The sequence below is a fragment of the Bubalus kerabau genome, chromosome 21 (assembly GCF_029407905.1).
Source record: "Bubalus kerabau isolate K-KA32 ecotype Philippines breed swamp buffalo chromosome 21, PCC_UOA_SB_1v2, whole genome shotgun sequence".
Classification (NCBI taxonomy): domain Eukaryota; kingdom Metazoa; phylum Chordata; class Mammalia; order Artiodactyla; family Bovidae; genus Bubalus; species Bubalus kerabau.
The window spans coordinates 44,697,501-44,724,787 of record NC_073644.1 but is presented as its reverse complement, the minus strand read 5'-3'; the positions used below and the strand labels follow the sequence as shown (position 1 = coordinate 44,724,787).

The 27,287-nt window shown below is 41.1% G+C and overlaps 2 protein-coding genes and 1 long non-coding RNA gene across 3 annotated transcripts in view; 1 reads left to right on the top strand and 2 right to left on the bottom strand.

Annotated features, from left to right (window-relative positions):
• Positions 1-246: 246 nt before the first annotated feature.
• Positions 247-20,615, bottom strand: TWSG1 (twisted gastrulation BMP signaling modulator 1). The gene is made up of 5 exons (XM_055559206.1): positions 20,400-20,615; positions 18,777-18,933; positions 8,405-8,504; positions 4,839-5,105; positions 247-3,358 (listed from the first exon to the last, which is right to left on the bottom strand). Exons 2-5 carry the CDS (start codon positions 18,897-18,899, stop codon positions 3,177-3,179), a joined length of 672 nt encoding a protein of 223 aa, XP_055415181.1. The 5' UTR covers positions 18,900-18,933; positions 20,400-20,615; the 3' UTR covers positions 247-3,176.
• A 257-nt stretch (positions 20,616-20,872) lies between these two features.
• Positions 20,873-27,287, top strand: part of LOC129635883 (uncharacterized) — a 34,929-nt gene continuing 28,514 nt past the window's right edge. The window contains exons 1-2 of the long non-coding RNA XR_008706512.1: positions 20,873-21,051; positions 24,612-24,766. This is a non-coding gene — a long non-coding RNA (uncharacterized LOC129635883). The remainder of the gene's footprint in view (positions 21,052-24,611; positions 24,767-27,287) is intronic.
• The window catches only part of ANKRD12 (ankyrin repeat domain 12), a 104,168-nt gene continuing 103,300 nt past the window's right edge, over positions 26,420-27,287 (bottom strand). The window contains exons 14-15 of the transcript XR_008706510.1: positions 27,036-27,176; positions 26,420-26,949 (exon numbers count right to left, since the gene is read on the bottom strand). The gene's annotated coding sequence lies outside the window, so the exon portion shown is untranslated. The remainder of the gene's footprint in view (positions 26,950-27,035; positions 27,177-27,287) is intronic.

Here is a 27,287-nt window from a genome sequence, read left to right as displayed (position 1 = left end):
TTCACAAGGCCCGCAGGGCAAGGAGAATGTATGTATTTCATTTCCAAGGTTTTCCCATGTTGGAGTAAAGCCCATGAAAAAGCAGACAGCAAACTTGTGAAAAAGCCTTTGTTTCAACAGATCTGTGGGGACATCCAGAGAGAGGGCGACATGTCTCAGCTGACCCCTTAAACAATAACTGCACCAGCCAGAAATAGCAAACTTATTCTGCTTTGCCACGTCGACATTAACAAAGAACACTGCACACTCATTTCAATTTTTTATTAAAATACTTTTTTGTTCATAGGGACAACCAAAGGAAAAAATACATAATTTTATATGTCATAGATCACGTAAAATCCAAAAAACATAAACTCTTGGGAAAGAATAGATTTTAAACATCTTCAATGAAGATTTCATTAAAAACAAAACTTTAATATGTGGCTTTTTACATTTACCTCATTTTCCAGAAGCCTTGGTTTCTTTTCTCTATTGTGATGCTATTCTATTAATAAAGTTATTCAAATATCCTAACATTTTATCAATTTTGCTTTCTGAAACTTTAGAAATCATACTTCTAAATGAATGACTCTTTTACAGCATCTATGTATCTCCCTGCACTTGGATTATCATTTGATTTGGTACTACTGCTGTGAGCAGTCTTAGGAGTAATTAGATGTTATGGAGGGGCAGAAAAGCACAGACATGTCTTACTAAAGGACAGAAACTTTTATATATGACTTTTAGAACACCTACTGGTTTAAGATTTAATTTTTTTGGATCAAGTTATAAAAAAGGTAACAAAATGACTTTTGATTTTTTTTTAAACCAGAGCTTCAATATAGAAGTGAATTGTGCTTAGAATGATAATAGATGGTATAGAGCTATCAGTTTCCCAAATGCTATACTTTTAATTTGGAAAACTATTGTTCAAAACCTGAAATACATTACAGAACTGGAAACGGAATTGTTTAGGTGAATGCTTTCTTTTAACTCCTTCATAAGTCAAAAAGTTAAGTAAATTTGAATGTAAAACTTACCATTATATTTAGGGATAATTTCTATTGGGAGAAATAGTGATAAGAAAAATCAGTTAAAACACAACATGGTTCAAGAAATTATTCTTCCAATAAGTGATATTATATTTTAGAGTTTAATAATGAAAACCAAAAAAGGAAGATAAATGCAGTTTAAAAAAAGCTTGCTGACATATTTATGGAAAATTAAGCATGTTGTCAATAAACACAAAAGCATTCCTCTATTCCTTAGTATAAGTGACTCTGAAAAACAGTAAAGTGGAAATGAAGCAGCTGGCTGCAGATTTCTTTAAAATTTTCTCTCTTAAGTTCAAGAAAAACTTCGGTTTTATAGTTATTAGTGAAGAAAGGGAGCTAATGTTTGTTTTCAAGGCACTTGTAAACAGAGGCATTCTAGGTAAAAGAAGACATCCAAATGTTTTCTCATCTGAAAAATACATCTATGAGCTAAATTTCAACCTTTTTTTTTTTAATTTTTTTTTTTGATGTAGACCATTTTTAAACTCTTTATTGAATCTGTTACCAGATGCTGCTGCTTTATGTTTTGGTCTTGAGACATGTGGGATCTTAGCTCCCTGTGGATAGAACCTGCGCCCCCAGCACTGGAAGGCGAAGTCTTAACCCCCGGACCACCAGGGAGGCCCCTAAATTTCAATTTTTTAAAAGGCTAAAGTACCTTGAGTGTTCATTAGAGTTATCTGAAAGAGAGAAAAGGTATCAAGTCTTTATATTTTATGAAAATTAATCATAATATCACATATGATCTTGTAACTACTGTTCAGATAATGAATACAAAAAGCATTATCTATTTTTATATACTAAAATATTTAGATATACAAAGAGGTATTCCTAGAAAGTTATTTATAATTCAAATATATACTATTTGAGAAATTAATAATTTTGTAAAGCTACGAGTCTCTGAACATAAACATGTACATTTCAGTTTCACCCTTGAAGATCAAGATTTTATTACCAAGAAGGGCACATACTATTTAAGCTTATCTTCATTGACACAATGTTCTGTAGTGTATTTAGAGTTAATGTCATCTTGAACAGAAATATCTGGGGGTTGGGGGGGGGGGCAGGCAGCAATTCATAATCTTAACCTCCTAGTGTGTGATTTCCTATGTTTAAGGAGAACACTTGATTCAGATACAAACCTAAAGGAAAGGTTACAAAATAACAAAATAATGAATGTAAATAGTTTTAAGTTTGTTTCTATTAGAATCCAGGCATTTTCAACCCTCCCCATTCATACCTGGATTCTCTGCTCTGTCCCCTCTGACCACCCGTCCACTGGAGGACGTGGCACTAAGCCTGAGCGGGCTCATTCCCCCATCCAGCAAGCACAGCACTGCCATCTCCATACAAGGGGCGCTGTGTTCCTGGAGTCCAGGTGGCAGTAGTTTCCCATTCCTGGAGCTCTTTACGCTGGTACCTTAAGTCAGAGAAAGCTCTCTCTTCCTGTGTACCGAGCCGTTCTCTTCACAAAGCCTCAGGTATGACAGGCAATTCTTGTAAAGATGCTTCATATGACCCACACCAGCACTCTGGGCCTGGGTTGGAGGAGGAAAGACTCTCCCTACAGCTTTGTCATATGTGGAGTGCAGGACTGAGCCAGAACCAGAGAGTTCTACATTGTAAAATACAATTTTATGGTGATCTTTTGGTGAGATCTCAGAATGATCTATATGAATATCTACCCTATGCACAGAACGGGTAAATAATACCAGGCACAGTGGAAAATGGCAAACAACTCTAAAAACTCAGTGTCCTAGGAGTGGTACAATGAAGAAATCATAACTCATTAACATGCTCTAAACCTTTGACACAAGAGGCTTCTGGAATGTGGCAGAAAATGACAAGAGGCTTTGTGTTAGAAGCCTCTCCTCTCTGCAGGCATTCTCTGTGCACTTGCTCCTCACATGACCAAGGCTGTAGGTGTTTAGAAGAAAGGGCTCCCGCCAGCAGCAGGCAGGAAGAGCAGTCAGAATTGGAAGTCAGCATAATCCTCGATTTGTCAGACTTTAAAAGTAACTCGGTCCAAACTCTACATTTTCTCAACCTGCTGCATTTGGATGCAACCAGTAGACATCACTGAATAGCTTTCCATATCATCCCTCTGACGAAACTGCTTCTGTTTGTACATCTTCTCCTTCCTTAAAACATGCAGTTCATACATTTGACAGTTTTGCTACCATAGTCGATACACTCTGGACCAATGCACTCGCAGCAGGCATTGTGGAACCAGCGATACTTGGAAGCACCCATGGACTCACAGGATATTTTACACTGATGTATGGACATGCAGTCATCAAAGTAAACCACAGTACACATGTGTTCTGAAAAACCAAAGATTAAGTAAGGTTTCAGAGCAATGAGCAGGAAAAGCAGGAAATGCTTTAACACCTAGCTGAACACTACTAACAAGTTATTTATCTAAGCTCTCTTGCTGTGAGCCTGCCCAGGACGGTGGGTGAGGTGTGGGGAAAAGAACACATCTGTTAATCACATCGAGAAGGGAGTCTCCTGCTCCAGCTCAGACACAGAGGGCTTCCTTTACCGCTTCCTCAAATTTCACTTTGACCTGGAAGGAGATCACCGGGCACCTCCAATAAGGAGAGGATCCTCCAGCTAAAACAAGTTTGGGAAATACTGTTCTAAATTTATACTGAAAATTTACAATAAAATAAACTTAAGAAATTCAAAGGATGCAGTGTGGTTAGCAGTGTGGCACAACTCAGCATTGGTTATTAGAAATTACCCTGGTTGGTGTCTCTAGTAATTAGCTTCGTGCTTATTATTAGTTCATGAATTCGAATAATCTTTGAGAAAAACTTATGAATTATTTAACATCTAGCATGTTGATTATCTGTATTCCAATAATGGGAAAGTGGTAGTAAGACATTCGTACATTTCTGAAGTTTCCCAAGACCCAGAATTTGTCTTATAAAGCACTTTAACCTGAGAGGAATTGCGGATTCTTACTCTTTATTAACAAAACCTGATCTGCTTTTACTATTGAGGGCTGAAGTTCATACTACTTCAGACAGGTAGGCTTGTAATGGCGGGCACAACAAGAAAGGCAAACAAAAAAGCACAAATTATACTGCTTGTGCATAACGCATCTCAAATTTTAAGAAACAACTGTAATACTCAAACCTGTCTTATCCTTCCACAGTGGACCTGTGTGGAGAGTTATATTTGGAAACATCACAGACTTTATGAAAGTTACATCCCTCTTACATTCCAAAGTTCAGGTGTGACTTTGCTCACTAAGACATGTTCCTAAACACGCTTCTCTGAATCTTACACGTCACTCTCTCATTCAGTTTCCCTGCTGACCAACAACACTCACTTGCAGAGCAGTGGCTGGGCTCAGGCTACACCTGGAAATCAGGTGTCTGTAATACCAGCTGGCTCATTATGAAACTGAGCTGATGGCCTGGCATCATTCATGACATCAATGTTATTACAGAAACCTGGGCTCCTAGGACGCTCTGGATGTTACCTGATGATGAACAGCTCTGCATAAGGTAAGCAACCCTGTTGCTGTCTCATGAAAATAACAACGAAAGCCTAATGCAAATAAAATTAGAACCAGGTTATCTATTTTTCAGTGTAGCCTTTATCACTGAGAGTCTGAAGGAGTTGTGAGAACAACTCCTTGTTTACTCAGGGATGGGGTTATTAAAGTCCATAACTTACTTAACACTATACATACTCAAAACCAAAAAGCTGCTCTAAAAGGTTAAAACAGGCTTCACAGACCACACAGAAAGCAAGGGGGGCAAGAGAGAAAAAGTCGACCTTGGCAGTTACCTTTGTCACTAGAATATGGAGCGTGAACGTTGTTACTGGGAACAGACACGTTCTGGTGGTGGGGTTGGTTCACGGTTTCTAAAAATGAAACCAGGTTCTCGTGATGTGAGAGCTCTTCTGCAACAGGGAAGGAGACAATGTTCCAGTTCAGCTGGGTGTCTCCTTCTGTGAGCGCTCGGAAGAGGGAAGGGATGGGCTCGTGAAGCTCCTCCACTGTGCTCTTCGAAGTTGGTGGCGTGTCACTATAGTTTCGAGGATTACACATACCTGGCAGTGGGGGTAGGGAGATGGGAAGGAAGGCAAAGAGAATAAAATTTCTTTTTCTCACCGATTGAAATGTCGTTGAGATATTATTAGGTAGTAACTTGAAACCCAAGCTGCAAAATTGTAGTCAGGTGCCTTCTAACATTGTACACAGACACTTTCCTAGCTTTTTGGCTAAGACGGCTAGAGGCAATGACACCCTAGTAACATTGAGTACACCAAGGGCCCAGATCTTGTGTTCTAAATACCTATACTTGGCTAAGAGGAACAAAGCTCCTTGGGGAAAAGAGTGACTCCAGGGGTGGGTTAGGGAATGTCCAAAATGACCCTGGGACACCTTTCTGTGCCAGAAAGTAAGGAAGTGATTAATGAATGATGGACATGCCAAAAGACACGGGAAGCAACCTGAAAAGGCTCCCATTGGCCAAACTGACAATTTTAACATTAAAATAAATACTGACAATAATGGATTACCACTCTATGAATAAAATAGGGATCTATGGGTCTTTATATTATAAATAAATGAATTTAAAAATGGAGGAGAAGGGAAAGTTATTTCTTTTAGTCTTCCAGTCTATAGGAAATATAGAGGACAGAGCAACAAGTTAAATAACCACAAGAAGCTCTCAGTCAGACCCAGAAGGTGGCATATTTTCCACCAGAACTCTCTAGTGCCTTCATCAAGTCAATGGAATTTTAAAAGGTGATGAGGGGACGTGGAACTTTTTTAGAACAAAAGAAACTGAAGAAACATAACAATGGAATATACTAAGTGGACTCTGATGGATCTTGCTTTGACTAAACAACAGTAAACAGCCCTTAGGCAACTAGGGCAGCCTGAGCAGGGCTGGGGGTCCCACATGGAGAAGTGCCGAGAAACACGCTGCTGTGGCACCGATACCATGTTATGTCAGGAAGCTCAGTCTTTCTTCAGATGGATAACTAAAGCAGTTTGGAGGTACAGTAAAACTATGTATTTACTTTCTAACAGTCCAAACAAACAAGGCGGGGACAGACACACAGACAGACGATGGGGGAGCAGGTGTGGCTGATGGCACTGGGGACCATTAAACAGCAGTTCACCGTGCTCTCTATTTCTGTGTATATTTGGAAAAGTAAAAACAAAACAAACATACACATACCCAAAACAAAGCCTGTGGGTAGAGATCCAGGATTAAACACCACAGCATCTGAGGAGCACGTTGAACAGCAAAGATGAAATAAGCTATGGCAGTTCCTCTTAAGAGAAAATAAGAAAAGAGGAACAGATGCTCTTACACAAGGAGTTGGAGGAGAAAGCTTGCCGGACAAAGTGCATGGTTCAAGTCCACAGTAGGAGACGGGACAGGAAGCCTGCCTGCCCTCTAATCTGGGTCCCCTCAGAAGTCTGGACCCCACCCACAGAAAGTATGGGACGTGTTTCCACTTAGAAGGGAGGTGCAGCCATAGGTCTCCAAAGGACACCAAGGGAGCCCAACTTGGAGGAGAGCTGCCTACAAGGAGGAGAGCACTGCTGCACAAAAAGAACTGGAATATCTAAACCTTATGCTAGAAACAGCAGCTGAAGTTAAAATGAGAGATGAAGTTATGTAATGAATTAACTCAAAGTTGAAAACCAGTCATTAAATCCTTAAAGGTAAATAATATTTTGGACGGGGCAACTAGCTAAGAAGCACACCAGTTACTTCTAAAATTGTAGAGATATGAACATGTATAATTAATCTTTCTCAGTGGAAGAACTCTTCCTAGAAAAAGCCTAATGGCACTATTGTGTGATGGTTAAAAGACACACACTCCCTCTCTCACACACACACAACCTCTTTCTCTCACACACACACTCTCACATACACACACACTCTCTCTCACTCACACAGTATTTTAGGTAATGATAAAAGTACATTCGTGTATATGGCCTCCATGTTTATGATAAATGCTTTTATGTGTTTGCTGCTGCTGCTGCTAAGTCGCTTCAGTCATGTCTGACTCTGTGCGACCCCATAGACGGCAGCCCACCAGGCTCACCTGTCCCTGGGATTCTCCAGGTAAGAAACACTGGAGTGGGTTGCCATGTCCTTCTCCAATGCATGAAAGTGAAAAGTGAAAGTGAAGTTGCTCAGTCGTGTCTGACTCTTAGCGACCCCATGAACTGCAGCCTACCAGGCTCCTCCGTCCGTGGGATTTTCTAGGCAAGAGTACTGGAGTGGGGTGCCATTGCCTTCTCCATGTTTATCAGGGGTTAATACCACTGTCTCTTTTTTGCTTTCATTACACATACTAAATTAACTTATATTTAATGCTCGAAAACAATTCAAACTTCTTTTATTTCAGTTAACATCAAACACTCACTCACAAAACTACACCCATCAAAGGCAGAGAATAAACTGTCCATTTTGGGAGGACAATGCAGTAAGAACTCATTTATTTGACAGTCACAAAACACTGGCATGCCTTCTGTGTGCCAGATACTGTACCAGGTACTATCTTAGATTCTGAGATATAGGGGCAGGAGAAGGCACATTGGCTGCGGCTGTCTCAACTCAGTACAGCGCAAAAGAGAACAAGACACTGAAACATGAACTCCTATTTGGGAGTCCAAGAGCTGAATGTCTCTGCTACAGTCTCCCTCAGGCCCATGTCACCATGGAACTCTGGGAAGATTCAGGAGCAGAAGACCTATTTTATCTATAAAACAAGAACTGCATGCCCCCTTACAAGGACAATCAGAAGAGGGCACTTGGAAATTAAAAATGAAAGCCAGTGGAATTCCCTGGCAATTCAGTGGTTAGGACTCTCCACTTCTACTGCAGGGGCCACAGGTTTGATCCCTGATCGGGCAAGTAAGATCCTGCATGCCGCACAGTGTAGCCAAAAGAAGAACCAACAAACAACTCTGCTCTCTGCCAAGACTGACCCACCCCCACCCCTGGCCCCCAGGCACCTATTCCTGACCTATCTCATTTAAAATAATAAATAAATTTTAAAAGTAAAATAAAATTTGCATGACTTAAAAAAATATATATATGTATAAACAGTACAAAAATTAAAAATAAAGGGTAAAAAAAAAACTTCCACTTGTTCCTCCACTCTTATTTCACATTCTTCCCACACCTTTTCTATAAAAATACAAACACATATATATGTAAATACTATTCGATACAAGCAAATGCAATGATGTTCTATACACCTACAATATCTTATACACACCCTAGTCTATGCACATAAAATACATTTATACTATTTAAAGTCTCTTAAAGTCAAGGATTCTGTGATAGGAAATATTAAGAAACATAACATCAACTTACCAACACAGTCACAGCACTCATCCCAGAGGGTCCCAAGACACAGCATGCACTCCTTACAGCAGGAGCAGTTTCCTTCTCCAGGGCGGCACTGGCAGAGCTCCTAGAAATGAAGCAGACTTTCAGACTTAAAATTCCAAATAACTACATTTAAAACTGCTACTTGTTTGCAGCAAAAAAGCACTCCATAATAACTGCATTTATAGTAATTTACTCTTGGCACATTATTTTTTTTTAATTTAACATCATTAACTATTTGTAGGAAATAAATATCTACAAAGTAGATATTCAGACTTGGAATTAGATTCAAGTACTACTTAGATCTCAGGAGATTTAGATTTTCTTTTGGACACATTCAATGAATGCATTTTGGATCCTTTTATCTTATTTTGAAACAAAATAAAGAGATTTTACTTCATAACCTATAACTTCATCTCCCATATGAATGTAACACACTCAGTACAAGAACAGAATCCACTTTCCAGCTATTAGATTCACTGTCAAATGCATGGCCAGTTGACTTGTAGTGGGAGCTGTGGCTCCTCAATACGTAAAGTGTAAATAACAGCATCTTTTAACAGCTATTTTCATTGATCTAAGCATGCCTGGCGTGGCTGACTGTTTACAAAATGGGCAGCAATCCTTCCCCTCCCCATGTCACCCTCTTTGCAGCTCCTCTGATCAAGAGACAAGGGTCTATTTCCAGACCTCTTGAATGGAAGTCATCTTGAAACTTGCTCTGATCAACAGAATTTGGTGGAAGTGATTTAGTGTCAGTCCTGAGTGTGGGCCTGAATAGACCTGGGATGTTTCCTCTCCTTCTCTTAGAATTTTGCCCAGCTGCCATGTGAAGCCCCAGAGAGGGCCACATGGACAAGTCAGTCCATCCAAAGCCACCCCTGCTCAGCCATCCTCCAATCAACCAGCAGCTGACAAGAGCCACAAGAATAAGCCCAGAAAACCTACTCAGCTGATAAAGGCCCAAGCTGCTGATCCATAGAAAGAAAAGCAAAATAAATGGTTATTGTTTCAAGTCACAAAGCTTTGGGATGGTTTGCTACTGCAGGAAACTAATTAACGCAGCTTGCTTTGTACATGAAGCTTCAAGGTAATTCCTTTAGCCTCTCCTCTACCCCTCCTCTGGAGAAGGCAATGGCACCTCACTCCAGTACTCTTGCCTGGAAAATCCCATGGATGGAGGAGCCTGGTAGGCTGCAGTCCATGGGCTCACTAAAAGTTGGATACGACTGAGCAACTTCACTTTCACTTTTCACTTTCATGCATTAGAGAAGGAAATGGCAACCCACTCCAGTGCTCTTGCCTGGAGAATCCCAGGGACGGCGGAGCCTGGTGGGCTGCCATCTATGGGGTCACACAGAGTTGGACACAACTGAAGAGACTTAGCAGCAGCAGCAGCTACCCCTCCTCTGGCCACCAGAGCCACTGCTAAACAAACCCAACCTAAGGGAAACTCCGTGAACACATGGCTTACTTGGCTTTCTCCAGTTGGTGACATTTTATATATATATATAATATACATATATAAACATAGCACAATATTCATCCCTATTAATCTTACTATGTTTCTAGACCATTAGAGTCAATCCATCATTCTTATATGACATACTTTTTTGCAAGATGATATTTCCAGTTTTGGTGAGAGGTAACTGACATACATCACTCACTGTAATTAACACTGACACACATTAAACTTTCACATTTAAGGTGTACAGCATGATGGTTTGATTTACATTTATTGTGAAATGATCCCTGCAGTAGGTTTAGCTAACATCCATCATCTCATATAGATAAAATGAAAAAAAAAAAAATTTCTCTTTACGATGAAAACTCTCAGGATCTACTCTCTTAACAGCTTTCCTGTACGTCATATAGCAGCAGTAACTACAGTCGCCATGTGGGACATTACAGCCCTAAGACTTACTTACAACTGCAAGTTGGTACCTTTTGATCTTCCTCCAATTTCCCCTCCCAGTGAACCCACTTCTGGTAACCACAAATACGACCTCCTTTTCTATGAGTTTGTTGGGGTTTTTTTTTTGCACTTATTTCACTTAGCACAATGCCTTTAAGGTCCATCCATGTTGTTGCAAATGGTAGGATTTCCTCATTTTTTTATGGCTGCATAATATTCCACATCTGTGTGTGTGTGTGTGTGTGTGTGTGTGTGTGTGTGTATTCATATATATGTATACAAATATATGCAAATACACACACACACCACAACTTGTTTATCCATTTATTCATCAGTGGAAACTGAGGTTGTTTCCCTATCTTGGCAGTTCTATGTAATGCTGCTATGAACATGGGGGTGCAGATACCTCTTGGAGTTGGGTTTTTGCTTCCTTCAAATATATCCCCAGATGTGGAACTGGTAGATCATGTGATGTGCGATGGTTCTACTTTTCATTTTTTGAGGAACCTTCAAAATGTTCTCAACAGTGGCTACACCAATTTACATTCCCATCAACAGTGCACAAAGTTCCCTTTTCTTCTGAAATTCTTCACCCCTTTCACAGCCTGTCCATGTTCCAGTACCAGCTTCAGAAAGATTATTATCTTCTACATCACTTTTACTTCAAAGTCACTATCTTAACCCGAGAGCCGGTTGTGCTGAGATGTGGGATTTCTGTGTGGACTGGTTGTTTACTAGTTCACTAAACTCCCCGTGACCAACCCTGGGCACCACTCTGTAGGCTGAATGTAGGATCCCAACCAAACTGGACGTCCACAGAGCTGGAAAGAAAGCCTGACCTATTGCCTCCACTTTTATCCTGCCACTGCCTCCCCCAGAATTCCTAAGTGGGTTTTATGTAACATAAATAGGCACTGTGCTAAGAGTTTTGTATGCATTATGTTAAAGCTCATAAAGCCCTTATCAAGTTATTATCTCTATTTTTATATAATGTTATGAATTTGTACATCATTTAATTAGTAAGTGGCTGAGATCTGACCCCGGTTCTGGATCGCTATTCCTGCTTTTAAAACATAAAGCTTATTAATATAAATAATAATATAAAGCTTCTCATTAATTTAGCATTTCAGTAATTATAGTTATTACTTTCTTAGAACAAGCCCATAATTAAACTTAGCTAACCCTTCAGGTTGCTTAATCAAAGGCACTATTATATCTTTCACTCTCAGTACTTGAATACAACAAGTGCTACTGCCCAAGTTTAATCATTGTTTGTAAAGGTAAAATAAGTATCATTGGCATGAGCTGCAAAACCAGTGAGTTGGGATTTAATACCTAATTCTGTTTTTGCTTCAGCCAGTTAATGATCACATCACTGCCTCCCTGGTCTGCAAGTCTCAGGGAAAGTGTGGGTGCTGCTCCTGGTCCAGATGAAAGGCTGGAGGGGGCGGGTCAGCAACCCAACCAAGCCTCCAGTGTCCTTCTGCCTCAGGGCTGCTCCAGCCTCAAGGCCTCTGCGAGCCAGAGCCAGGGGACATGCATCTCCACCTCTGTGCAAAGTACCACGTTAGGGGTTCTTGATGCATGGTCATCACACGGTTCAATACATTTACAGTGGAAAAAACTGAAACCTTATACTAAATAGAAAACAGAAATTTATACGTTTCAGCTATCCTACATTGACCAGCACGAATATTTAGAGATAATTTGGAAATCTGCTTCAAAAGCCTCTATGAAATGAAAACATGGCAGGATGAAAAGTAGTGGGACAAGTCTAATTTAAAATGTATTTTTACTATGTTAATATCAGTGAAAATCTTGAATATTACAAAGAATTTCAATTTTTTCATGCCAAAAGACAGATTTCATATGATTATTTAATCTTTAGTGGAAAATCTTATTCTCTGTATGACTAAGGTGCTGGTGAGATCTTAATCCTCTATGCAAAATAAAATGGGGGGCATTATTCATCTAAGACTAAGCCAAGACTTACAGTTTCATTTTATAAACTCTTTATGAAAGAGTTCGTTTTATAAACTTCCATACTTCCAGGTCAGAGATAGAAACTGGTCACTTGAGGGAAATTTTTATTTATATTCTGATGTAAATTCGCTGGTAGATATCTCCACTCTTTAACTGTTGCCAAAATCTGAGATTTGTTAGCACCATTGTTAAAACAGGGAAATATCATCACTGGAAACAGCATTAGAGTCTAGTGGACAGCAAACGACTTGCATTTACAGGGTCTGGATTCAAGTCCTAGCCCGCAAAAGGCAGCATGTCACACCAAGTCTCAGTTTCTCAGATGCTTTGTGATCCAGCAGTCCCACTCCTAGGTATTTACACGAGAGAAATGAAAACATACATCCACACAAAGACCTATCCATGAAAGTAAATAACTTCATTCATCACCACCCCAAACTAGAAACAATCCATGTCAATCAGCGAGTGAACGGATGAAGAAATTCACACAACAGAACATCACTCAGCAAGACCACGAAAGGACTCCCTGACACACACAGAGCTGCGCAGTCAATCTCAGAAGCATTCTGCTAACTGAAAGAAGCCAATAGGCACAAAAGGGAACACACTGTACGATCCTGTTAGCAGACATTCTGGAAAAGGTGAAATTACAGGAACAAAAATCATCCAGCGCTGGGAAGGTACTGAGGATGGGGAGGAGGTTAGTCTTGACTCCCTGGGCACGAAGGGACTTTTAAGGGTGATGAAAACATTTCCTATCTCAACTGCTATAGTGGTTACATGAGCATATGTGACCAATCTTAGCCCCCAAAAGCTTTGGGAGACTAAGGAATATCTCATCTCATCTTTGAAGGACCAGTACAGTACACTGAGGCCCATAAATTTATTAAACAAATCTGACCTGAAAAGTATAAAGCATTATATAAACATAAACTGGTATTAAAAAAAGTAATGCAGAAGATAGTTCTAAAAATACATTTCTCTATTTTAATTTCAAGCTAAATTCCTCTAACATATATTTTTTAAAAAACAAAGAAACATAAAACAATGCTGGTGAAAAATGCAGAATATGAAAGTTGTATTGATATACAACAACCTTTATTCTATATTTAAGGGTTAAAAATCACCTAAACATAGAATAAAAAGGACTGTATCAAATATTAAGAGTAGTCAGTATTTAGATTCTAAACAGGACTATAAATTGCTTCCTTTCCTTTTTCTTCTTCTATGTGTTTTGTGGCGTCCCTTTGAGAACACAATATTTTTATCAAGGCAAATAAATTTAAATTTAGGTAGTAGGACTTCTTAAGATACAGTTTAATTGCATATAGTACAAAAAAAAAAAGACACTCAAAAACATAAGCTGAGGTCCTGAAATATTAAACTGAACAAACCGTAACTATTTGTAATATCATGACCTAAAACCCCCAGGAATGTAAGAACAAAGGTAATTATGAGAATGAACGCTGTGAGAACACCAGTAACCGACAAGGCGGCAGCCTGTACCTGTGGTGACACAGTTTTCACCCTGACTTAGGTCAAACGCGTGTTTAAAAACCAAATATAAACAACACACCTTCAAATAACTAACCTTTATTCGAAAGAATAAACATAATTATAATTATGTTAGTTACAACAAATCTGTTTTGACATACGAATACTCTTTAAGGAGGACATCAGACAGACTTTCAAACTTGGGACAGAAATAGCTAACCCAAATCTTATCAACATGTTTAAATTCTAACTGGCAAACTTTTGCCTTGAAAATAATATAAACTTAAGTGAAATACTACTAACATTACGAAAACAGAATTTATCCTTTTGGTTAAATAGATCAACATACAAGTTCATGTATATACATGAACTACCAAAGTACATTAAATTACACCCATTTCTTATATAAATCTCGTAACAAAACTTTAATCCTACTTCAGAAGTACCCCAAAGCATTTCTTTAAAATCATCCAGATGAGGTGAAGTGGGAGGAGGTGGAGCAGTGCTGACCACTGCTGAAGCTGAGTGATGGGTAAATGGGGAGTTATTTTACTATTCTCCCTATGAACATTACATTTAAAAACTTCCAAGTGTCCTGATAAAATCCTCATCTTTGGGGTGTTTTTTTTTCGCCCCACCATGCAGCATGTAGGAAAGCACGAAGTCTTAACCACTGGACTGCCAGGGAAGTCCCTGCAACTTTGCTTTGAAGGGAAACAATGACTTATTCTTCCCTTAAATTACATTAGGTCTGACTTATTATTTCTGGATATTAATTTCAAAGATTTTCAGGAGGCGTTCCCTGAAGCAAAACAGGACAAAAATAAGTCAGAGTCACAACCTTTAAAGACAGAGAAGTAGGAAAAAAAGAGGGAAAACATAGTAATGTTCATAAAAGGAAAGAAAAAACACTGCATATTATACACCAAATATTACTAATCTAGTAATAAAGCAAAATAACTGTAGCAAAAAACTAACATGGAATTTAATTAGCACTGGTTAAGGCACAAGGGAGAGAAAGTTAATTTTCTAGTTTACTGTGATTAAGAAAACCCTGAAGATACCTGAACTATTTACAATTTTAACTTGAAATACATTTAAAAAAGCTAGAATTATTAGTGAGAAACTACTTTGAAATTTCAACTTATTTCAGATAATCTAAGATTTATTGAGTAGTTAAATCACTTTTTAGAATTAAAAAAAACCAGACTGTTGATTTAGTTCATAAAAGTGCAAAATAAATATTCAGACAACTGGCAAAGTGCTAAAAGAATGCATCAGTGATCTCTGAACCCAAGTTTGAATAGCTTCATGAAATATAATGTTTATCTCATCCTAAATATGACCATAAATATTAGCTAAAAATACAAGTCAATAAGGGGTTTTTCAGTTCTTAATACAAAAAGGGTCTGGAGATTTCTGCGGTAGAAGTATAATATTGATCCAAATTTTAAGTATTCTTTTCAAAGAGGCAGAAGAAAAAAACAGGAAAGATTTTGTTAAAAGCAAAATCTTGTATTACCATTTTTCCCCTAAAAGAGGACAGCTCAACCACCCGTTATATGAGCAAAGGAATACACCAAGATGACAATATTGCTTTCCTGATGTTAAAATTAGATTTCTTTCCTGTCAGCACAAAATAAATACTTACACAGGGACCACCCTTCTACACAGCAACTTGTAGGAGGGGTAGGAATGACTGTGTTGGTAAAACACATTTACACAACTCTGAGCTTCCAGGGAAAATGTTTTATATTTAGTTATTTCATGAGTTGCCGAGGGCTCAAACATAAACAAATGTTCTAACTTATCCTCACAGTACATCATTTCAACACTACAGATGTTGTTCAAACCAAACCAAAAGAACAAAAAGCAAAGCTAAATGCCCTCTTAGGAGGGAAGTTTCTTCTACAGCATGGCCTTCCTTAAAGTTCTTATCTCCCATCTCTGTTTCTGTGCATGTTTTTCTGCAAGTTTAAGGAGAAAAGCTATCATTGCCATCTAAAATGTCAACATGCCTTGATCTATGTTGAGTGGAAATGTGGAATTTTAATAACTCAGTATGTGTGATGACAAACAAAGCCCCAGGATTTCCTCACCTTCTCAGGGCCATCAACCACTCTAAGAACCTCCTGAATGCTAGGGACTCTTTTCTTAGAAAGCTGTACATATGCAAATTTGAATATAATTCTGGGGATCCCCTTTAAGAGAAGCATTTACGAGGCCCAAAGACCCCAAGCTGACAATTCTTAACGCGTGAAAGGTCAATAGCCAATCTATTCTTCAAGTGAAGAGAAGAGGAACAGAAGAGGCCATTCAAGTTCAAGTTTCTACCTGACCAGTCAGACTACCCTCCACACAAGGGCAAAAAAGACAAGAGCCAGGTATCTACCAATCAACTACCACCCCAAACACAGCACAAACACCAGCCATTCAAAACAAACAAACCAAAAACTTCACTTCAGGAAAATGATCAGCCTCTGAGCAGATCCAGCATCGAGAACTTCTCTGACCCTCAAGCGATACCCTCCAGTCTACGTATGCCAGCTCTGCCACAAACAGTCTGGCCAATCAGGCTTTTATGCTTCATTCTTAACTATAAAAGACATCAAAGGAATATTGTACATTTGAGGAAAGCCTCCTGCATGAAATAAATATACATTGAAAGGAAAAAATTATCTTGGAAGAAAAAGAAACCTAGGTAACAGAATGGGCTGGGGGAAGGGGAGAGACATATCTCCATCTCCATCAATAAAACTTCTAGTAATTCTCAGAGATATCTGAGAAAATGGCATATTCGATACAAGTAAAAGTGTTAATATGAAAAATTACCAAGCAGAAAATAAGTTATTGCTAAAATTTTAAAATTCAATTGAAAGGGTTTTAAGAAAATCCTCAATACTCAAGGCCTCTATCATTTTAACCTTACACACTCTGCCACTACGTACTACCAAGGGCGATCTCCACTGTTCCAGAAAAGGAGTAGATGATTCCTGGCTCTGAAGGAACAGGAATCAGAAATGCTCACATGAGTGAAACCACGTTTGTTTGTTTTTTTTTTTAAAGAGTCCTACGTTCTTCCAATGAGTTTACCAGAATCACCATTTAATAGGAGAAGCTGCACCTGATTTTCCAGTTTTTACACATTTTTTTTTAACCTACGTTTGGAAGCATTTTGTATTACAGATTTTTTAAATTAAATCACAAAACAAAAACTTTTAAGAGTGTTTATTGACAGTAACCAAAAGCTTTCTTCTTTAAATACTGCCTTACCAAGCAAGGTCTTTAAATAAAATCCAATTTTTAATTAGCTGAATAATGGAAATCATAGTCTTGGAGAGTCAAAAAATAATTTGAGATTTAAGTAGATTTCCACCTAAACATGAATATAGCAATTATTATGAGACTATTTCTAATAGTATGTGAATAGAATAATGAAGCTACATTGAAACAATATGGGAAGTGGCACGGATTCCCCTATGACCACAGCATAAAGCTGGACTTCATGAGAAGACTACAAAATTTTCAGCCACCATTAAGCCAGTGTGTCAAATCAAAACTTCCAGGTATAAAACTATATGATATTAAATAATTATTGTTAATTTTTAAATTGCTGATAGCTGTGTTCAAGAGTTCTTATCTTTCAGAGACAGACATTAGAATTTGATAAAATAATGTCAGGGGTCTGCTTGACATTAACAGAGATGGGAACCCTAACAGTGCAGGGGAACAGAGATGAGGCAAGCGAAGCCCTGGGTTAGTGACTGCTGTAACTGCTGACGGTTACTGTTGTTCATTATACTCTTCTCTCTTCTATTTAAAAACATCCAGAGTTAAAAAAAAAAAAAAAATTAACAACCAACCAACCAGCCTCTCTAGTTAAAAGTTTTGGTTTAAAATGCAAAGTGAGGGTACGTGGAGTATGAGATGGTGGTAACCACACTCACAGAAAGGCCAGGCTTCCCAGAATGTTAACTATTAATGAGCACCAAAATGTCACAAATCAGCACAGAATACCTCTCATCTACAAAACTCATGATCACTTCTAGTACATATGCACAAGCGCTCTCATATCAGGAGTACAGGCAAGAGTTGTCTCAGCCATACTTCATACAGAATTCAAATATACATAGTTTCAGCAGTGCACTGAATTTCTTAGCCAACAGCTAGAACAGAGGCTAATTAATACAGACACAAGACTGCTGACGGTCTAACAGGATGGGAAAAGGGAGAACAGCTATATAAGACGTGAAGTTCACCACTAATTAACCCAACTTTATGGACAGTAATAATCAGTATGCATATGGAAAGGCCATAGCCTTCGTGTTCAGACATAGGCCACGTTCCACAGTCACTTATTAGCTCTATGAACTAAGCCAATCGCTTAACCCCACTTTTCTCTTCAGAAAAGCTTGCCTTGACGGCAGAGAGAGATCACTGTCAAGTATTTTGAAAGCAGATTCTCCCCACACTTGCGACCTTGAGAAACCCTGACCCCAAACCACCCAGCTCAGCTGCTCCTAGGTTCCCAACCCTCAGGAACTGTGTAAATAATAAATGTTTACTGCATTAAGCTACTCTGTTTGGGGTAACTTGTTACACAGAACAGACAATTAGTACATTATATTTAGAGAACAGTCTGTCTATGATTTGACTAGCTAAATTTTTTTTTCTAAATATAGTAAGCAAGCCTCTTTGCTATGTAAACTAGATTGTACAACAGAACCCTTTAATTCACCTGAATAGATAGCTCATCACCTTGTAACGGCCTGTTTACAAAGCTGGATATTATTTCCTGTACTGAACTCCTTGAGTCTGAGTTTGCTTGTGAAGTATGGGGGCAAAACCCCAGACTAGTGTTACGGTTCTTACACTGTATTACATAGACACTCTCTGTGTATTTGCATTCTGTATCTGCTATACAATAAATTTTAATAGTAGTAAAAAGAGTATTCTTAGTCCTACCTGAATGAGGCATTTGCTCACATCACTGGCACAGAGTGCTTTGTTACAACTCAGTGACATAGGGACCCATGTCAGGAACACCAGAATGGTGAGAGTAAGCATAACAACAGAGGGTGACTTCATGATTCTTCAAAGACAATCAGTAACTCCCAGGAAGCTAAACAAACAAAAAAACAAACAAAAAACTTTAATTCAAAGGCAAGTACTAAGGTAAAAACAAATACAAAAATGCAAAACAAGTAAGTAAACCAAGACTTGTTGTTTGTGTTAGGACTTCTGAGTGATCATTTATAAAGATTATTCTCAACAAAAGATTACTTATACACTAAAAAAAAGTTACAACTTTATATAGTAACATCTTGTTAGCCATCTTCAAATGTATAGAATTCTGAAATTCCTCAGAGTACCCAGAAATGGTGACTGTGAAAGTTAAAGCAAATAAGTAGTTTCAATACTACACCGTTACTATTCAGCTTTAGTTTCAGGCCTACTATTCAACTTAAAGCCAGCCAAAAAACCCAAAAAACTATTAATATTGCACTATAAATTTTTAAAAACATTTAATGATATTTTAATTTCCACAATTAAAATAAAATTTTAAAATGCAAATTATTCTAGTCGTTACTTATTACTACCTCATTTTGTCTAACATAATTAGCTAGAATGAAGCAGCTCAACGGAAGGAGTGGGCAGTTGTTCCTGACATACTTTAGCGATTAACAAAGGGAAGAGTAAATTATTGACTGCATTAAGAACTCTGATTTATCAAAATGTGACGATATTCTTTTACTTCTTTACCTTAGCTATCAGAGATTCTTCAAAGTTACTGAAAAAGATGTTACAGTCCAAAACGAGAAAGACCAGCACAAATTCTGACGGTGGTAAAAACAACCAACACGGTCATTAAATTTTCAAAAAGGAGAAAATAAAACTTCCTAGGGTTTAAAACACACACTCAAAATGGAATCAATGAAATAAATAGGTGAGGTGAGACGGATAAAAGGTACATTTATGGGCCTTTCAGATGACTGTAAACCTTTATCCTTAGTGTGAGGAAGAACAATAAAGCAAAACCACAGAAGGTAGAAAGAGAACCGGGGCTCTGTGCCCGGGCGGCTCGGTTTTGGACGAGAAAGCCCGGGGACGGGGCCAAGGCGGGGCCCCTCCAGGACCGTCGGACCCACCGCCCGCCGCACTGAACCCGGAGCCGCCGGCCCGTACTCGTGGCGGCCCAAGAAGGCGTAGGAAAATGGAAGCTTCCTGAACTAGTTATCAGCCCCAACCACTGAACAGTGGGTATTTCCCCACCTCACGGCTGTCCCCGCGCCCCTCCCCGAGCCGCCTCTAGCGGGCGTCCAGGTGAACGAGGCGTCAAGAGGCAGGTAGCCGGCTCCTTAGCCGGGGGCGGCTGCCTCCGGGGCCCCGGGAACAAAGCGCCGCGGCCCCGCTGGCGGCGCTGACAGCGGCCCTGGAGGCCCGCGATTGGAGCGACGCCCCGCGCCCGGCCCGTCTTGTCCCCCGCAGGCCGCCCAGGCCGCGCGGGCCCCGTCTCCTCCCGCCGCGCCGGCCCAGCCGCGGCCTCCAGACCCTGAGCAGCGCCCCCGCCCGCCCCCCGCCGCTCACCGTGCGCAGCGAGCTCGCCGGGCCCCAGTTCCCCACGGGTTGGCCGAGCGGGCGCGCCGCGGGCTGTGGAGGGAGGCAGGCCGCGCCTCCACGCCGTCCTCCGCGCGGCGCCCGCAAACCTCTGCACCGAAAGAGGCAGAGACCCGCCAGTCGCCGCCTCACCCCCGCACCCCGCTTCCCTCCGCCCCCTCGGCTCCCGCCTGGGCAGCCGCCAGCTCCCGCCAGGAGGCGTCTCTCACTACCCCCGCGCTCCTGTCAGTGCGCGGCCCGACTCCGCCCCCCGACTAGGCCCCGCCCCCGCCCGCGGCCCCAGCGCGCCTGGGGTCCCGCCCCGCTAGGGCTCCGCCCACCATAGGCCACACCCCCGACCGGGTACACCGGCCCGGCCCACGCGCTCTGTCCTTTCTCCCTCTTCCCTGTTAGCATCTCCGGCCCCTGCCCGGCAGCTGCTTCTTCCCACAGACACTGCTGTCCGGCTCTTCTTGCTCCAGGCTCGACTTGTCCTGGTCCCAGAGCTGGGACGTGATGTGCACGAGCTCCTCGAGTCCTCACGGCCATCCTGGGAGGGAGCTGGTCTCCGCCTGGTTTTGGGGATGCCCAACTCATCGAGGCAACTCGCCGGTACCCAGTGCAGCTGACACCTGAGCCCAAGGTTGACGTCAGAGGGAGGATTTATAAAAACCGCAGGCTTCTGGGGTCTGCCCTCACCTACTGAATAAGGGTCTCCAAGAGTAGAGCCTTCAGAGCACTGGATGCTGCACCCTTGGAGGGCCCCTGGCCCTGTGCTCAGCCCTGGAAGAGGGCAGGGGGCCCCGTGATGTTGGTCCAGAGGGTGCTTGGCCAGAGAAGAGTGAAACCGTTTGGCGTCGTTCCGGGGCTCTAAAGGGCTCCAGTACACAATCATTTACCTCTCTTCACAGAAGCATTCAGCGAAGAGGCAAAGTGATAAATAAGAAGTGTTTTATTAGACTAGGATGCTTGTAAGGCTTACAAAAGAGTGGGCAAAGGGGTGTCACATCCCTAGGCCATAGTTTTATAATCAAAGGAAAAGTGGGGAGAGGGAGAAGAACTTCTTTATCTTTCTTGAGTAGACATCATGCTTCCATCAGTTTCTCCTTCGGGTTGGACTTGGGAGTTTTGTCAAGCTAGGTCCACAAATTACTTTTTTGTGTGTGCAGAGAGCATGTCTGAGGGGTCATTAACTTACTGAGCTCATTGGGGAGGATGTGGGGCTCATTCCACCAGTGTTTTATTGCTTGGGGGTCATGTCCCATGCTTTTGTTGCATGGTTTTGTTGCTAAGCACGCCTGCTTGGTTTTGTGGTTAAGCAAACCTGCTTTCTTGAGTAACCATTAAATTACAGGGGTCTCCCATATTTTTCTATTTACAATCCCCTAGTGGGATAGACTGGAGACAGCAATGGCAACCCACTCCAGTGCTCTTGCCTGGAAAATCCCATGGACGGAGGAGCCTGGTAGGCTGCAGTCCATGGGGTCGCTAGGAGTCGGACACGACTGAGTGACTTCACTTTCACTTTTCACTTTCATGCACTGGAGAAGGAAATGGCAACCCACTCCAGTGTTCTTGCCTGGAGAATCCCAGGGACGGGGAGCCTGGTGGGCTGCTGTCTATGGGGTCGCACAGAGTCAGACATGACTGAAGCGACTTAGCAGCAGTAGCAGCAGCAGCAGCAGCATCAGTGGGAGAGACTACACCAAAGCTTTTGACTGTGTGGATCACAACAAATTGTGGAAAATTCTTCAACAAATGGGAAAACCAGACCACCTTACTTGCCTCCTAAGAAATCTGTATGTGGGTCAAGAAGCAACAGTTAGAACTGGACATAGAACAACAGACTGGTTCCAAATTGGGAAAGGAGTACATCAAGGTTGTATATTGTCACCCTGCTTATTTAACTCATATGCAGAGTACATCATGCAAAAAGCAGGGCTGGATGAAGCACAAGCTGGAATCAAGATTTCTGGGAGAAATATTAATAACCTCAGATATGCAGATAACACCACCCTTATGGCAGAAAGCGAAGAACAACTAAAGAGCCTCTTGATGAAAGTGTAAGAGGAGAGTGAAAATGTTGGCTTAAAACACAACATTCAGAAAACCAAGATCATGGCATCCGGTCCCACCACTTCACAGCTAATAGATGGGGAAACAGTGGAAACAGTGGAAACAGTGACAGACTTTATTTTCTTGGGCTCCAAAATCACTGCAAATGGTGACTGTAGCCATGAAATTAAAAGACACTTGCTCCTGGGAAGAAAAGTTATGACCCACTTAGCATATTAAAACCAGAGACATTACTTTGCCAACAAAGGTCCGTCTAGTCAAAGCTATGGTTTTTGCAGTAGTCATGTATGGATGTGAGAGTTGGACTATAAAGAAAGCTAAGTGCTGAAGAATTGATGCTTTTGAGCTGTGGTGTTGGAGAACTCTTGAGAGTCCCTTGGACTGCAAGGAGATCCAACCAGTCCATCCTAAAGAAAATCAGTCCTGAATATTCATTGGAAGGACTGATGCTGAAGCTGAAACTCCAATACTCTGGCCACCTGATTTGAAGGAGTCAGACACGATTGAGCAACTGAACTGAGTGGGATTAACTGGGCTTCCTGGTGCTCAGATGGTAAAGAATGTGCCTGCAATGAGGGAGATCTGGGTTCAATCCATGGGTTGGGAAGATCAGCCGGAGGAGGGCGTGGCAACCAACTCCAGTATTCTTACCTGGAGAATCCCCATGGGCAGAGGAGCCTGGTGGGGTACAGTCCATGGGGTCACAAAAAGTCAGACACGACTGAACAACTAAGCACAGTAGGATTAACTATTTAATCACCTACTCTGTCCCTATCAGACTGGCTAAAGGGGTGGATTACATTATTGATATTAGTCCATTTTTATGCAGTAAGTAAATAAGTATACATTTCAAAAACCATTCCTGAAAACTATCTGAAAGCAATAATTAAGTGTACACAAATTTAAGGATCTTATTCTTGGCATTACTTACTGGTTAAATGATTATGATACTCCAGTGCAAAGGGCTAAACCAGCTGTGAAAAATACTATTATAGATCAGAGGTTTACAAATTCTGTCTTCTCAGGACCCTTTTACACTCTTGAAAATTATTGAGTTCTCCAAAGTTATTTTGCTTATGTATGCTACATCTTTCAAAACTTTCAAAATTAAAACCAAGAAACTTCAGAAATTTCCTTATTTCACATATTATGTACTCTCTAAAAAAAATACAATGTGAGAGGAGAATGTAAAGGCAAATAAGGTATTAGAATTAAACTAAGGATAGTTTTGACCTCAGGAACTACCTGTCGTGGGACTCCAAGTCTTGGAATTCCCAGGATCTCTAGCTCACACTTGGAGAACTAGCACTGCAGATGAATACCATTGGCCCGGAAAGATATTCACAACATGTTAACATTTTACAGCAGTGCATGTATTTAAAATTACTAATATTTAAAACTGCATACAATTATTTTAAAAGGCCTGGAAAGAGAACTGTGGTGTAAGGAGTGGTTGTCTCTTGGTGAGATTATGAGCAATTTGTGTTTTTTTTTTTCCTTTGTGCTTGTCTGCATTTTCTCATATCTTTGCTTGCATCACTTGGGTAATAAGAAAAAGATAGTTATTTTTAATTTGAAGATCCTCTTTGATATGCTCTAGAAGATCAAACGTCGGTTGAGCTTCTAGGTGGCTATCAGGTGGTTCTGGACCTGTTTCGGAATTGAGAGCTGCAAGGGGTATTATACTGGCTATTTTATTTCACCAATGACCAATGCAATAGCCTCTTAGTAGGGGTTGATAGGCTTCCCAGTTGGTGCTAGTGGTAAATAACCCACCTGCCAATGTAGAAGACATTAAGAGACTCAGGTTTGATCCCTGTGTTGGGAAGATGCCCTGGAGGAGGGTGTGGCAAACCAATGCAGTATTCTTGCTTGGAGAATCCCATGGACAGAGGAGCCTGGCAGGCTACAGTCCTTGTGGTCGCAAAGAGCAGGACACAACTGAAGCGACTTGGTACAGCACAGGGTTTGATGATAGGGTCAAATGTCACCACTTCACCTAAGGTGACTCATTCAATCATCTGATGTAGATGCATCAATTGACTGTCAAACAACCACAGTGAAGAGGTTTCCTATTGCTGTTAACAAATCACTGGCTTAAAGCAACACCCATCTATTTTCTTACAGTGCTGGAAGTCCTAAACTCAGGCTGGATCAGAAGAGCTGTATTCCTTCTGCAGGCTCTCGGGGAGACTCCCGTGACCTAGCTTCTAGAAGCTACCTGCATTCCCTGTCTTGTGTCCCTTTCTCCATCTGCAAGGCCAGCAGCACAGCATCTTCAGGTGAATAAACCCACTTCTCTTCCACGCTCGCTCTCCCTCAATCCCCTGCTTCTCTCTTCCTGTTTCTCAGCTCCTCTACACATCTCCTTCTCAGACACTCTCCCATTGCAAGATCTGTAACTTTATCATGTTCCCAAAGTTCCTCTTCCCATGTAAATTTACATGCACAGCTCTTAGGATTAGGATGTGGACATCTTTGTGGGCTGGGGAAGGGGTGGGGTGGGTGGAGGCAGTGAAGCTAGGGGAGGGGAAAGTTGTCCTGCCCAGTATAGAGGGATAACAAGGACAGTTGTAGCTTCTTACCTCTGGGTCTCTCCTCACTCCAACCAATCCACCCCAGGAGACAGAGAGCAAAAGGGTCACCAAGGCACAGTGCTGGGTGCCCCCGTTAAGCACTCCAGTTGGTCTGGAGTCTCCACTTTGGAGCTTCCTTACAGGAGTGTGGGCAGATCGCCCAGTCCAGCCCATGGGAGGAGGAGCTGGGCTTGCCTGGAGGAGGCATCCAGCCTGTGCACCACACAGCCCAGTGGAGACACAAAAACCACTGTGTCCTGGAATCGGCCAACTGCCCCAGGCTGGGTACTCCGGTCTGGAATCCACCGCTCCCCTCTTCATGCTTTGCACCCAAGAGACTCAGCTGAATTTGCGGATTTGATTTATGGATCTAAACTGAAGGCAGCCAGTCTACAAGCCTCTCAGTTGCCCTGTGGGGGTAAGATCTAGGGATGGGAAGGCCCTTTGGGGAGAAGCCTCCTTCCCCCATCCTGGCCCTGTTCTTCCCTCCCTGCTTTGTGATGGGAATTACCAGAAAGCTCTCAAAAGAAAACACTGAGTTCCAAAGGCCTCTCAACTCTTCCTGTTTTAAACATAAAGAAATATAGAAAATCTTGAGGCTATTTCTGTTTTGTTTCAAGTTCTTAAGATCCTAATTCCCTCTGTGATGAACGGCTGTGAATCCACCAGGCAGGACACCCAAGGAAGCTCTTCAAAGGCTCAGGGCCCAGCAAACCTCTGGGGAAGCTGCCGGCCCACCTGCTGGGAGAAAATGCTGTCTTGGCAGAAGATGTTTGCACAGCACTATCAAGGGCTATTGAGAGATTTACAAATCATTCTGGAAAGCTCCTAAGGCCTCTCAAATCATGAGTAAACACTACTCATGGCTCACTCTTGCCTACCAGATTAGGTCCAAACTCTGTAGCTTCTTTAAAATACTTTTTTCAACTGTTTCCTTTTTTTCTGATTACAGAAAATTTAAAAATTATGGAACCTCTTGCTCACCCCTGGCCATTTTAGCCTCTGGAGATTGCACCTCATTTTATGTGTATTCCTTCTTTTTTAAGTTACATGTAGTGACATGCTTGTGAAAAATGAAATGATGCTAAGAATACTTCACTGCAACATGCTTTTTCCCACCTGGCATATCTAGAACATCTTTTCATGCTACTAAATGTAGATCTTTTTTAGAGGTTATACAAATACTCTCCATAAAGCCAAGGTGTTCTATTTGCATGCTTCATTCTTTTCCACTCCTGTATTCTGCACATTTTTCCTTTGGTTTCGGACAGGATTCTTTTTCCCTTGTTGCATAAACCCTATCCACTTTTTTTTCTAAGTTTATTTTATTGGCGTATAGTTGATTTACAATGTTGTGTAAGTTTCAGGTGTACAACAAAGTGATTCAGTTATACATATTATTAATATCCATATTTTTCAGACTTTTCTATTATAGGCTATTACAGGATATTGACTCTAGTTCCCTGTGTTCTACAGTAGGTCTCTGTTGTTTATTCATTCTATATATAATAGTTTGCATCTGCTAATCCCAAACTTAGTCCACCCCTCCCGAACCCTCCTCGCCTTGGCAACCACAAGTGTGTTCTCTAGCCTGTGAGTCTGTTTTGTTTTGTAGGTAAGTTCACTTGTGTTGTATGTTAGATTCCACATATAAATGATATGGTATTTGTCTTTCTCTTTCTGACTTACTTCACTTAGTATGAGCAGTCTTCATTGTCTGGAAACCTTGCTTCCACTCTGAAACTCATGGGTATGAACTGAGAGGTGAATGGTTCCAGGCAGGTAAGAGGGGACATAAGACGGTATCACAGCTGTGATGATGTTTTATCCCACGGGGAGACAGAGCAATTCTGAGACAAGAGTTCTTTTGAGACTTGAGCTGGGGAGGGCTAAACACAACAAAATAATTAAAACAACAATAAAACCAACCCACGCCAAAAAACCCACAGGAAGGCAGTTGGTTTCCTACTTTTACCTGCTTGCCAGCATCTGCTTGTTCACGCCCTTGTAATTACTGATGTTTTTGGACTTTTGTCTACTTCTTTGTCTGAAATGGAGCAGGACCCTATGGTCCTTGTCCCCCATGTCCTCTGCCTGCCTTCTGTCTGTAGAAAAACTAGCCAAAAAATAAGTTAATCAGAGAAATGAGAATATGCAGAAACAGGGAAAACAGTTAAGAGACACCAAATAATAATAGTTTAGTCATTAAGCATAGTCAAGGACCTTT